The 13,837-nt window shown below is 41.2% G+C and overlaps 1 protein-coding gene across 1 annotated transcript in view; it reads left to right on the top strand.

Moving 5' to 3' along the window:
* The window catches only part of ATF6 (activating transcription factor 6), an 81,274-nt gene that overhangs the window by 30,050 nt on the left and 37,387 nt on the right, over positions 1 to 13,837 (top strand). The window contains exon 14 of the mRNA XM_074152001.1: positions 2,568 to 2,682. Within this exon, the coding sequence (XP_074008102.1) occupies positions 2,568 to 2,682 (115 nt within the window). The remainder of the gene's footprint in view (positions 1 to 2,567; positions 2,683 to 13,837) is intronic.

Raw genomic sequence — 13,837 nt, 5'->3', positions numbered from 1 at the left:
TCTACATCCTGTGCTCCAGGCCCTGGCCGCAGTGCAGCCCCCTGTGCCATTGCCCTTCTGGTGCCCTGCAGGCTCACATTCAACTGCCTGCTGATACCCCAGGTCCTTTCTGCAGTGCTTGTGCCTCATTGATTGCGCACACAAGAAAGGTGCTTTTCATTCAGTTTTATCATTTATCATTATGCTACCCCTGTGGAGTATTCAGTCAAGGCGTTTTAGTACCAGTGCTGTCACTGGAAATGGAGTGACATTTACCTTCTAGAACATCCTCCATGAACAGGAGGGCATTAACAGGATCCAGATTTATCTTTGTAGAACTGGTGATACCAACATTATCATATTGGTCCTGGGTTTCAAAAGCAAATTGATGAATGAGGAAAAGTATTGCAGTGAAGTCAAAGCAGAGGAAGAAGATAGAAATAAAGATGATTTCAAGAAAACCATTAAAACCTCTCATCTCTCTATAGTCTATTCAGCTTTCTTCAGAGGCAATTTTGATGGAGGTTTCTGCAAGTGTGTTTTCAGGGCACCAGTTATCAAACTGGGAAACTGGGACTCTCCAATTATTTTCCCATTTCTTTATTTTGTGCTATTAGAATTGTGGTTCGTGGGGCATAAAGCACTGTGTCCACAAGCTCATTCCTTCTTAAAACAAATATATGTGCAACATCCTAGTGCCCTGTGATGCATAACAGAGTGCCCTTCAAACTTTTAAAACAAAAAAGACTTATTTATCTCCCAATAAATGTCCAGGCTCAGCACCACTGTTTTGGATACACAATTTAATGTGATGCTTTCTTGTAATAAGGTATGGTATTATTAAAACAACTGGTACCTTTGCAATTGCTTTCGGATCTCAAGTTCCTCCCTTCCTTTCATGGAACAGTCCATTGTGGTTACCCTTAGATGCTCAAAGATAGGCACGGTGTAATGCCTACAATCTAGTGGTATCACTTGGAATCTGGGACTAGTGTTAGAATTGCTCTATGGACCAGGAGAACTTTGTAAAGGCCTGGTGGTTTCCAAGTGCTTTGGAACAATTTTCTGCCATGGCTGGATTTAGAGTTATAACAGGCTGTTTTTTAGGTCTAGCTGCATCTTCTGGAGTGTGGGTGAGCAAACGGATCTGTGGGACCTCTTTCAGTTTTCAGGATGTGTTTTACTGAGCAGTGTGTGGGTGTGATGCCTTTTATCACAGTAAAACTTCAATGCTGAATCTCAGGGGTGGTTTGGTGGGCCTACATGTTATTATGAATGAGTAATCAAGCTCAAATTAGCTCCAGTCTTTGTTTGCTGTGTGTGAAGGCTGTGATCTGGTTCTTCGCTTGCGTAGTTTTGCTAAAGAGGATATATAGGGTAGAGCTGCCTGCTCTTGATCCCCCAGGACTTACACCCCCAATCCTGTTAAAGGGCAACTGGCTTGGCAGCTGCAGTCCTTTGATTGCGACAGGACTGTATTAGCAGTAGAAGAGGAGATAATAACGGTCTACTATTACTGCTGCTCGAGAAAATCACTTGATGATAGATGTGTGCCTTGTTTTGGGTGCATATTTATGTATATTTTAGAAACATACCAGAATAATCTAAATTAGCCACCGTAGTTTAAAATCTGGGTCAGCAGAAGACAGCTTGGGAGGGGTAGCCTGCTCAGTGTTTTTGCCTCAAATACTGCAAACAGAGACAGTATGCTATTAGAGTGGGAAAGAATTAAAATGACTGGTTGAAAGTCCAGCTAATGGTTTATGTAAGTACAGCTTTCCAATTTGATTAAATATGTTATTTTTGAATGAGATTGGGGAAGTATGCATGATAGCAATATGTGCTAGGAATTTCTCACCTTTCCAAGATAAACAGTGGATAAGTACCATGATTGTATAACTTGCCAGTGTTTTTGCTTAGAATAGTTTAGAGTGTCTTTTCCTCATATCTGATATATGTAGGATGAGAATTGTGAAAAGATAGGCCAGAATTATGTGAATATCTTAATTTTGCTCCACTGTCTAAACTGACAATCAAGAGCAAATCTTTGAGTTGACCAAAGAGATGAAAAAAAAAAGTGGGTGAGAGAGAAGGTGTGGTGGTTGTCACTTGACGGTAAATGAAAAGCTCTAGTTATGCTTAGCTTTGCACTTCTTTCAGTTTGAGTGATTTGGATCTTTAGCAGTAAAAAAAAAAATGTTAAATGTTTTGCTTTTATTTCAGAATGATATTTCATTCTAAAATTTGCTAAAATCTATTTTCAGAAGTCAGTGCAATTTTTCAGACACTTTAGGTTGACTTGAAACTTTTTTTTCCTGTTGACTAGCAAGCAGGTTTTTGCCAGCCTCAAAAGCATAAATAAAATCAAGCCTGGAAAAGAAGTTTCCTGCAGCAAGACCTTTAAAGTACCTTGAACTTTCAAAAAATACCCAGCAGTTTCACTGTCTTCACCTGTGTTTAATGTTCCTCATGCTTCTCAATGGATGAAGAGCTGCTGCTCTTTTGAAAAGCAGGTCTTTAAAGTCATTGTCTCACTGAAATTAACTTTTTTGTCTAAAATAATTACCTTCTCCTCTTCTTTATTTCAGCAGAAACTCAGGGAATGAGCTGCAAGTGTACTATGCCTCTCCAAGGAGCTACCAAGATTTTTTTGAAGCTATTCGCAGAAGGGAAGATACGTTCTACGTTGTGTCATTTCGCAGAGTAAGTGTAGTAGTTGTTCAATTCTGGCCTTTTATGTGTATCCATAAAACTGTTTCTAACACTGAGTGTTAGATGTAAAACAAAAGATGACCTAGTCAAGGTTGACACTAAATTTGTTTCTTCATAAGTGATGCTTCTGTATATCCTTTACAACAATATGGCCAGATCATGGTCTTTGCAAAATATGCTCATCACGGTTAGGAATGGAAAGAGAGCTTTGCATAAACATTGTAGTGCCAGGGCAAGACAGCAAAAAATTGCATGAATCCTGTGGTTAAACACTTAATCATGGTGGCAGTCCAATAATCGGAGTAGTTAACTGGATATTTATTTAATAGGTGTATAAACCTTTTGTACTTCTGGGTGTAGGAATAAGTGTATCCTGTGCACAAATTATTTCTGCTATCTTAACATAATATTATTTCTATCTTCCCCTAAAACACTTGCATTTGCAGTTTTGTGTGTCACGTATTGCAGCTGTACAGGACTGTGCTCACTGGCACAATTTTTCTGTTGTTTTGTGACTTGTAAATCGAGACAGATGAGCAGTTCTGCTGGCTGTGCTGGGATGCAGCACAGGGTTGTGCTACAGCTGTCAGGCACATCCTCTCATCTGCAGAGCAGTTAGTGACGGTAAAAGCTGTTTTAAAATGGAATTCCAGGTGTTTGATGGCACTTTCTGTACTGCAAGCCTGAGTGGTGTTGAAGCCAGGACAGCTGTAGTAGTCGAGAAGCTGCCTGGGATCTGGTGATGGAAACGATGAAGGCAAACAGTGGCTTAAACACCAGCTGGGGGTTGGGAGAGTTTATTCCCTCCCTTTTGCAGACATCTTGATGAGTCCTTAGGCATGTCTATAATGCATATTTGTCCCTGGCCTGAACCTATGTTCTTGGCTTGCTAAACCTCCTGCCTTGCTGTTTTGCAGTCGTGATATTAGATGAGAATTGTTATATACGTGCTCATGCCCAGCCCATGGTTTTGCTAGGAGCCTGCAACACTCCATTTGTTTCCTCATCATAGGAGTGTCCTGAGAGGGGTCCCAAGGTGGGGGGGGACCAGTAATTGCCACTAAAACAGCTCATCCTGCTACGAACAATTCTGTGTAAGAGGTCACAGATAAGCATAACTAGTTTTAGCAGTTTCTGTGCTGTCATAATTCTGCCAATCTGTAGATGCCACATGTACATAAGTAACACAACCCTGTTCAACCTGCTCTGCTGTAACTTTCTTAATTTGTGAGAAACGCCTTTAGAAAAGGTTCAGGCAAAATAAAAATAGTGGTGCTCTTCTCTTGTTAGGATTAGGGTTTTATGCTGAGTAGAAATATGAGGTTAGTTTCCAGTCTTGGGATTACTGGGTTGTGTCACAAGGCTGGAATTTTGTTATTAAATGCTTGGCATGTTCTGCTGTTCTTTCAGCTAGCAACACAAATATAGCCGGCACCAGGCTCCAGATATCCTGAGGATGAGTAGAAGGGAGTGAAGAATTGATTATAAAAGTTTTTCTGGAAACTCAGAACAAAAAGCAGGACAGTGTTTGTCTAGTTCTTCACTGGCGGCCGTAGTGCTGTAGTCCACCTGAATGCATGTACTGGTACATAGGTTCTGTTTACGCTGTCGGATTAATGACCTGGAAGTTGTCAGCTCTCATTTTGACTTACAGAGCTGTCCTTGGAAACAGAGTGTGTCTTGTGCCACAGCATCCCTACGGCTTGGCTCTGCCCTATTGCAAGGAGAGGTGTGGGGACTTTTTTAAACCATCTATGAAGTTTATTTGAAGCTGTTGGTATTTCTGTTTTATGAACGAAACATTCTCAAATCGAAGGCAGTTTTATGCATTACCTCATTTATTATTTTAACAGGGCAAACCTGATCTAGTGACAAGCTCTGCCTTGAGGCACTTTTACATGACTTGTTTGAATTCTTTTGTGACTGCAGAATAAAGGACTTCTGCACAGCCCGAGGGGTGCCATCCGCAGGGCCCCAGCCTGGGAGGTGCCCTTTCACCTTCTCCTGAGGACTGCTGACTTCATTTTCTTTGGACCACAATTCCGTTTTCACTGATGATTAGGAGTTGAGAGAGGGGTGTTATGGGACAGTTCACTCCTGTTGCTTGTTCTCTTGTCCAAGTTAGAAGGCAAGGCCTGGAGATGATAGGTTTTGTTCTCCTCTCTGGCTGTTTGCCATGCAGACGCTCCCAAGCACTTAATAAGCTATTAACAGCCATATACAAAAGAACAGGAATCTTCCAGTTAAGAGTCCTGGGGAGTGGATGGTTCTGGTATTGGTGATGGTCCTGCTGCAAGTGGAAGGTAGGACTATGGATCTCCAGAGATCCCATCCACCTGATGTCTCTGGGATCCTCTTTCCGCGTGCTTTCTGCTCTGTGTGCAGTGTCGCATAACCCAGCATCTCTCCTGGGTGCGTGGGCCGAAATGTAACACATCTTTTGTGTTTTCTGCATGTTCTCACTTACGCTACAGGAGTTATGCCCCCAAATTCCTTCGATTTTCTAGCAAATGGCATTTGCTAGGGCTGCCCATATCTCTCATATAGTAGGACTTAGCCAGGGTTTCTGAAGGCACAAGGCAGGGGAGAAAAGCTCAAATGTGCTGTATCTTCTGGTGATGCTTGGTACCGCTAAGAACAAACTTCTCATAATCTCTTCAACTTCATTTTCTTTCCTTACCATGGAAGTCTTGCATATCAGCATATTTACAGTTGGAGTTCGATTATTTTTTTTTTTTAAAGGAGAAGAGAGGAAAATAAAGTAGTATTTGGATCAGCTGAGTCCATATAAGAAAGCTGGGCTTTCACTCTAGGAGTCTAGAGAAATTATTTTTTTTGCTATTGCCAGGGGAATGTGTAATGTCATTTTTAAACAAGAAGAAGTATGTAACTGGCAGTGAATAAAGAATTTTTGAACTGGGGCAGTGTTGTCTCCCAGCTCTGCCAGGCCTCAGTCACCAACATCCCTTGTAGGCAGGGCTCATCACCATTTATTTCTTGAGGTGTTAACTTGTTAATTTTATTTTTTCTTACTGCCTAACTTTTAGGACGCCATTGTTTTCATCGGTCGTTTAGCATTGCAGAAACTGACACTTGGCAATGTAACAAGATATGCGTTCCCAGTAGCGTATATTCACACCTGGGCCCTCTGCTGTCCCCAAACGCTCCAGCACTCAGAAGCTGCATCTTTGCAGGCTGCATCTGAGTTGGGCTGTTTTGGGTTGGTTTTGGGAGCATGTTCAGAGCTGAGAGGTCTGTGCAGCGGGTACCGAGAACAAGTTACCGTGCTTATGTGAAAAGGATATGGCAGTTTGAGTGCTGCTGAAGCACATTGGAGTCTCCAGTTGGCTTTGAACCTTCCTTCCATTTTTCCCAGGTCCAAGAAGCAGAAGAGAGAGTCTGTTGCTCTGCCATCACCTTTGATTTCTGCCCTTTAATGTCTGTGATTCTCAGTCTGCCTTATCTGTTTTAAAACCCCAGTGCAGGGTGGCTGCAGAATTCAAATTAGTTGGTGTAACGAGCTCTGTCAGCAGGGAGGTAGACATCTGGCTGCCGCCGCAGTTCTCCTGTAAGCCTGGCACTGAAGCAGCTCTCTCAGAGCTCACATCTGTTTTGCCATGGAGTATTCAGACCTTGAGATTGTGTCTAGAGTTACTTGAATAGCTAGCTTAATTTGAAAGGTAATTAAGTAAAATCATTGAAGAAAACAAATCCATGCCAATTTACTTTGGCCTGTAAATCTGCTCCAGATCAAACCACTCTTGTGTGGTTAGGGTCAGAGTCCCCACAACTTGCAGTGATTAAGCAGTAGATGTCCCCATCCTGAAGGAATCTGTCAGTGACCCTTTGATGACATCTCTGCAGGCTTATTAAGGACAGTGACTTTTTTTTTAGGGTAAGAATGTAATTGCTGTTCTCAAGGAAAGCATGATTTAAAGTTTGATTCACTTGGGAAATTCAGAAGGCCACTAGCATTCCTTCTCACCACTTTCTCTATTTGTTTCACAAATGTCTCCTGATATGAAAGTTTGCCAATTACATTTAATGCAGTGCACATACAATATCTTACCATATATTGCAGTAAAAAAAATAGATATTAAAAGGTGATTCTGGTTATTATTTGTTAGAGCGAGAGTGATGCTGGCCCTATGGAAATCAATGGCAAAGACTTTACCAACTTCAACAGGACCAGAATTTCATGTTGTAAATTTCTGCCTCAGCGCCGTGGCACTTAAATCATAGAGCTTAAATCAAACGTATTATTATGGATATGAATTTCTGGTCCTACAAGCCAACATGTGCGATGAACATTTAAGGATTTCTCAAGTTCTGCAAACAAATTTTCACTGAAGTGATTAAGCCAAATTTAAATCAGAACTTTTGTTCTTTCTTTGTGTGAACGCTCAATGTGCTAGGAATAAAAATATCTAAGTTGTGTTTCGCTTTTGTTGGTAATAAGCCTGTGCTGTGTTAATTGTATTTGGGATGATATATTACTTTCAGGCAGCTAAAGATTATAAAGCCTGGCTTTGACATTTTTGTGTAGCAGTAGTTTGCTGTGCTGCACAAGGCAGTTCTGGCAATAGTTTGAATTTATTTACAGAGCATGAGTGAGGCAGGTTCCAGCTCACTGCTCTCTTGATGCCATCTGCATCCTGCAGGAAAAACTGCATTGTAAGAAGTCGGCTTCAGAGAATATTTCACAGACAGAAACTCAGTCCTAAAGTATACTTTTCTCCTATTTTGTTACACTTGACAATGGGTGGTTTTTATAGCACATGAAGTTTTCTGCTGTTGACTTTGTTTGTGGGTTTCCGTGGACTGGGATGTATAATTTGGTCTTCCATTCAGATAAAATGCAATGATTAGACTCACATAACCCTGCTGCTCCTAAAGACACAGTAGCTAATTTATATGTTTGAGTCCTGTGGGTTTGCAACTGCTACAAGTTAACACGCAGATTTTAGAAAGATTTTACAAACTCCCCTTTTTTCCTTGGGGAACTTGACCTTTGCTATTGAGAGGAAAAACGACTTTATTCCAGGATTGTAGAATTTTAAAATCGTGTCCAATATTGTATACAGATGCTGAGAATAACATATGCAGAAAGAACTGAGGGTAAGGGCATAGTATCCATTACAAAATTGCCTGTCCTTTTCAAAGCAGAGGTCACCCTTTAGCCTGTCTTCTCTGCGAGGCCAACCTTTGCCTCCCTGGGAAAATTTGAGAAAGCAAACAGTGCGTGTGATTGTGCTTCAGAATGCCCTGAAGCTCAGTGAGACAGCCTCTGTCAAGTTATGGCTGCATTTGACTTTCAAATTTGAAAATCCATTATGAAACCCTCCTATGTCCTTCCATCTAAGTGTTGATAGTGAAAATGAAGTCTGTCCTGCTGCATTCTTTCTTACAGATTCCCTCTTTTCTGGCTAAACTGTGGATTTTTTCCATGTCAGAGATAACTTTCTCTTCCCAAAGCTCCTGGTGTCCCTATGAAAACAGCAAAGCAAACTTTCTTGTTCTTTCTTGAACTGTCATCCTTCCTGGTGTGGAATAATTCTGGTCAATGGGGAGCAGCGAGAGCTGACTATCAAACAGACTTGAAGGTGGTGGGGAGAAGGGTTCTCTGTGGTCTTCTAGATACTCAGCTGGGGAAGATGTTGCTTTTGGTAGCATCTCAGAGCTGTTCTTGAGTAGTCTAAAAACCTCCAGAGAGAATTTTAATGATCTAAAAGTCTAAAAATGTATGTTGGTCTGTAGAGCACAAATGGCCTTACCTTAATCCTGGGATTAGCAAAATACATACATACAAGAACAACACAGCTCCAAGTTTAAGTAATAGGAAGCTCAAAAGAAGTTTTTTTAGGGTTGCACCTGAAGGCCAGTAATTCTTTAAAAAGCATTTCTATCATAAATGCCTTAGAGTATTTTGCAGCAAAGCCTGTGATTGCTGCATTATTTCTTACTGTTGTTACTCTGCAACACCTGGAAGTTTTGTTCCTGTGTGAGACCATACTTTGAGGAGTAAAGAAGCAGAGAGCTATGTGTGTGCCTCAGAAAGGTGGCATCCAGGCAAGCAGGCTGAGCGAAGAAGGAAGAGAAGGAGCCAGGCAATGAGACACCTCGGATGTGTAGTGAGTGGAAGCCAGAGAGGAGCAGCCAGCAAGTACCAGCTGCAGCGTAGCCTCTTCTGGGCAGCAGCTGTTTGGCTCAGCCAGATGCAAACAGCGGTTAGGAGGAAGTGAAACAAGAATGCAGAGTGCGTTTCTGAGAAGGGAGGTAATGCCTGTCGCATCAAGTGGGGTTTTGTTTCTTTTGGAAATGTCTGTTCTGTTCATAGCTCTCCAAGACACTTTGGAAGCAAAGTCTTAGTCACTCTGATTTTTATCTCCTTGGGTCCCTTTGAACCCCACCGTCCTCCAAATAAAATTGAGAACGAATGTGGTGTTGAGGACAGATGTATAAGCAGAGACAGAAAAGTCACTCAAATATGTCTGGCATGGAGCAAAAGACACTCCTGAGTTTTGTGTGTATAGTCTTGATTCATTTGTCTTCTGTATGGTTGCTGGAACTTCATGAATCATATTAATGCCGTCACTGAACTTCTTGCAGCCTTATATGTCCCAGGCCTAACTAATACTTTGTTATTTTTAAACTAGTATTTGGAAGGACAACATACACTGTAGATAATTATAGTGAAAATAAAACATACTGCAAAAAATGTCTCCAAAACCCAAACTGGTTGCAGACAGACGTGACCAGTAACAGTATACATGTATTTAAAATGTGCTGCATGCTTGACAGACAAAGAGTTGTGGGCAAGAAATAGAGGAAGATTGGTGGTTTTGGAAAGCCTCTGTAAAAGACCCACTGCTTATGAAATTGGTGTGGACATAGGCTAGAGAAGTATAATTGGGAAGCGTGGGAGGAAGATGTGATTATAAAGTGGGAATTGTCTCAGTAAAGGAAGTGACAGCAGTATCTCACTTATTAAGAAGAGAGAACAGGCAAATGCTGACAACAAAGTGAGCAGGAACACAAGTTTATCCACAAACAAGTAATGTGCATTCAGTTAGAGCAAGCAGTGGAAATGCAGCTATGAAGCAGTTCCCTTCAGGAAATAACACAAGTTTAATAATGCATTAATAATACTTTAATAATGCCAGATAATAATGCATTTTTCTTTAGCGATAGCATGGTATTCATGGAAGAAAATTTGGCTTAGATTATTCTAAGCAGTTCCCAGAAGGGAATGATGGGCTCTTGCTTATGATCTGTAGCAGTATTTAATTATGGAATTGATGCTGACCAAGCTCTAACTGTATAAAGACATAAAAGATACCTTCAACTCTGGAGCGGCAGTAGCCAGTAAAACATTGACTTGTGTTTGGTAGGAATGAGCTTCTGCATGAAAAAATGATGTTTATGATATTTCATTTGCCTTGAATATTAGTATACGCAGAGAGCACTTTGAAATACCCATGCTTGTTTTCTTAGTTAGAACATTTCTTTGTTTTCTTAGTTAGAACATTTTCACAGTTTCAGACTACCAATTCTTTTCTGTTAATTTTCAGTTTTTATAACTGACCAAGCCCTAGACAGAGTCTTTATAGAAGTAAAATGTGCAGAATTGAGATGTTCTTGATTTCATTAAGTAGTGTTTGTGTCCACAACAGAAATCCGACCTTGTAGTGAATGTTAATTATGACATTATTACATTTGAGAGTGTTATTTAAAATCTTAGGCCCACTTCTAGAGTTAATTCTGGTCAGATGAAGTTATTTGCTTACAGTTTGATTTAATCCTTTTGCCAGATTTTTAGCTGGACAGCAGACAAAGCTTATTTTATGAAGTAAGAGCCCAGGTGCTATTATGAGCGTGTACAGATTATCATCACCTCCCACTGGACCAAACAGAACACTTGCGGCTTCCAGGTTTTATTTTTAAATCACTTACACTCCTAGGACAAGAAGTGTGATAAAATTAACTGTACATTTTTGTCTTTAAACTGGCTTTGAAACTTGTAACTGGCTTTAAAACTGTTTGAGAGTGGAACATAAAACTTGTTTTCTACTTCTAGGACTCATGGTTGCTTGTGGCCGATCTACCAGGATGGCTAATGGAAAGACAGAGTAGTAGCTGCAGAAATTCACTTGCTTCTCATAAAGGACTAAGACATGTTAGGGGACTCTTTGGCACCTAAACCTCCTTTCTATGAATCCTAGAAAGCAGTAGGGCCTTTGCTCCAGAATGCAGTCTTTGTTTCTTCTCTGTGTTTTATCACAGTATCGGGATGGGTCTGTTGCAGAAGTGCATGCTCTATGGCTAAGCACTGTTTTAGAGAGTCCTATATAGGTGTGTTCTACCTGTGTCCATAGCAGCTTCTCACCATTTAATTCTTTTAAAATATACTTCCAGACCAGGTCCCAGTAAGGTGGACTTTTGTTTCTGAGAGTTAAAGTGGAGAGATGGGTCTTAGAATGAAATAATTTTGGTCTATGCCTGGTATGGCTTGCTCCTCACCACGTAGTTGGAGAAGCTCCAGTTTTGCCAGCATAGTTGATGGAAACCGTCTGGCTTTGGGTCAGGGATTCAGAATTTGGAATATCTTGGGCAAAGCTGAGAGATCTTTCATGCTGGACACAACTGTTCAGGGAATCCTCTTTGTGTTTTGATCACAAACGTCAAGATGTACCTGTGAATAATTCTGGCACTAGGAAATACTTCTCATCAAGAGAAGGCAAAGATACACAGGAGGGGCATGTGAGCGACTCAAACAGCAAGTGCACCACTTAAAATCCTTGGTAGAAATGGCCTGTTAAATCCCCTGTGCCACTGACCTCAGAGTTTGATTAGCAAAGCTCCACTAAGCATTGCATATGATTATTATTATTCCTTGGTTTCATGACTATCCAAAATAAGGTTGGAAGTGTCAGCTGTCTCAAAGAGAGGTAATACCCAGTATGAGGAAAACAATCTTAAGTTGTGCTCAAACTGAGAGCTCACTCTGTGCAAGGAAGGTACACAGGCCCTTTTCTCTTGATTTAAGTCCAGCCAGGCTCCTGTGTATTAAACAATACTCTCCTCTGAGACTATAAAAGTGGACATTCCCAAGCTGTTCCTCATTGGTGGTTCTTTCCCTGAAGTCTTGGCCAGTGTGGAGGTTCCTGGGTTGAGTCACTCGTTAGCGTCTGGGAGGCCCTTGTTTAATCTCCTTTCCAGGAACCAGCATGGACCTCTCCTACTTTCTAAGAACAGTCCTGAGTGCTCGGACCTTGGGTTTTTCACCAGGATCAGGGGCTCAGTAGGTAGTCACTGGGCAGGTGACTACTGGAAATGAGGTTGAAAAGAAACCATTTTGCTGTCTCAGGTGGTCTGGAGCCAGCATCTCCAGGGGGATATCTCCTTGACATCAGGGAAGTACACTGTGGGTTTCTCTTTGATTTTGCTAAACCATCTGTTTGGTATTTTCTTACCATCTGTAAGCTGTAACTCTCCGGCAGGCAACCAAGGTGCCGCATACAATCTAGGCAAGAAGTTTCCTAACTTCTTAAGCTCAGTTTCTCAAGGGCCAACATAGAGAAATGTGTACAAAACCAAAACGAGACATAAACGCGCTGTCATTTGGAGAAAAAGGACAGATGCAGCAGTTTTTTTTGAGTAAAATTTTGAGAAAAGCAGTTAATTTTGGCTCTAGGAGAATAAAAGAAAGTGTAAAGAACTACATTTACACAAGCAGAAAAAAGCCCTTTAGCTTCAGGCTAAACACAGAGGTGATATTACAAATGCTAAAAAAGTGTTAAGCCAGCTGGGTAAACTGTTGTAATGTCATGACAGGGTATTTGTGTTTCAGTGTAGAGTTGGTTAGTGTTGGTTTGGTGTGGCAGTCCAGGATTTTACCCACAGCATGTGACTTGTCAAAAGGATGTAACAAATGCGTGTAAAAAGTGTGTATGTACTTCAGTCTCACTATCTTGCACACTTGTGTCTGTAAACAGGAGAGTACGGCTGCAGACCCTGTCAGAGAGATCAGCCTGATGCCCTGTATGTTCTCAAATAATTAGCATTTAATTCCCTGTAGCACTCCTATCTCTCCTCTGCTCTCCTGCGAGTTAATAACCACCACTGTCCGTTATCCTGCGGATTAGGACCTCTTCACATGGACCAAAACTGAGAGCCCTTATGATTTATATAGTCTCTTCTAATCTCAATAGTTGATTTAAGAATTTAACCTGTTGCTTATAAAAGTCACTTCCAGTAACTTAATTTTCATAGAGAATAGATGCCTAAGAAAAAGACTGATCTGGATTAAAAGAAGGAAGATAAACCCAGAGCCCTGTGCCTCGGCTATGACACCTTTCATCTGATTCTGTTACAAATCACCTTTGTCTACTTGCAGTGCTTTTTCTGTTTGAAAACATCCTGACAAAATCTTGATGCAGCTGCTTTGGCTTGTATGAAATTACAATATTGAATCTGACCCATCAGACGATGCGTTGCTCCTTCTCTGCGTTTCCCTCCCAATAATGGCATGTGCAGTTGTTATAGGGCTGTGCATGCTTTTGGTATGCTTATAAAGAGATTTCTGTGTGATCAGAGGGAGAGAGGGAAATGATCTGCAGCTCAGGGACTGCCTGGAGTTCACATTGCCTTTGTGCAGGTCAGGGGTAGCTCTGCAGAGCCAGGAAAGGTTCAGAGGGCAAGAGAGAATGGAAATGAAAGGGAGCACATCCACCAGGATGAAGTAGCCTCAGGCTCTTGCTTTTCTGTATGCACTCACGTTGAGGGCCTGATTAGGTATTTTCATTGATCAGCGGGGGTAATAGAATAGAGACTACACATATTAAATTGGTTAATGACAAGCTGAGTGGCCCTGCAGCTGTGTTGGAGGAGAGGATTAGGAGTTAGTGCCTTCAGGGTGCTCGGTACCTCTCTGATATTTTGTAGAAATTATGATGAGTTCAAGATGTTCGATCTTTTTGTGTACTCACTACAGTAGTGAGAAAAAGAGGGGAGGGTTCATATGGAAGGATGGTTCAGATGATTAAAAAAGTGCCCATGGAATTGATGCTATCCACATAGTGAGATCAGTTAAAACAACTGATGGTTGATGGTATTTGTACCCACAGTGTCTAAGAGTACACTGATG

Source organism: Numenius arquata, chromosome 8 (genome assembly GCF_964106895.1).
Source record: "Numenius arquata chromosome 8, bNumArq3.hap1.1, whole genome shotgun sequence".
Classification (NCBI taxonomy): Eukaryota; Metazoa; Chordata; class Aves; order Charadriiformes; family Scolopacidae; genus Numenius; species Numenius arquata.
This window is presented reverse-complemented; position numbering and strand designations above follow the sequence as displayed.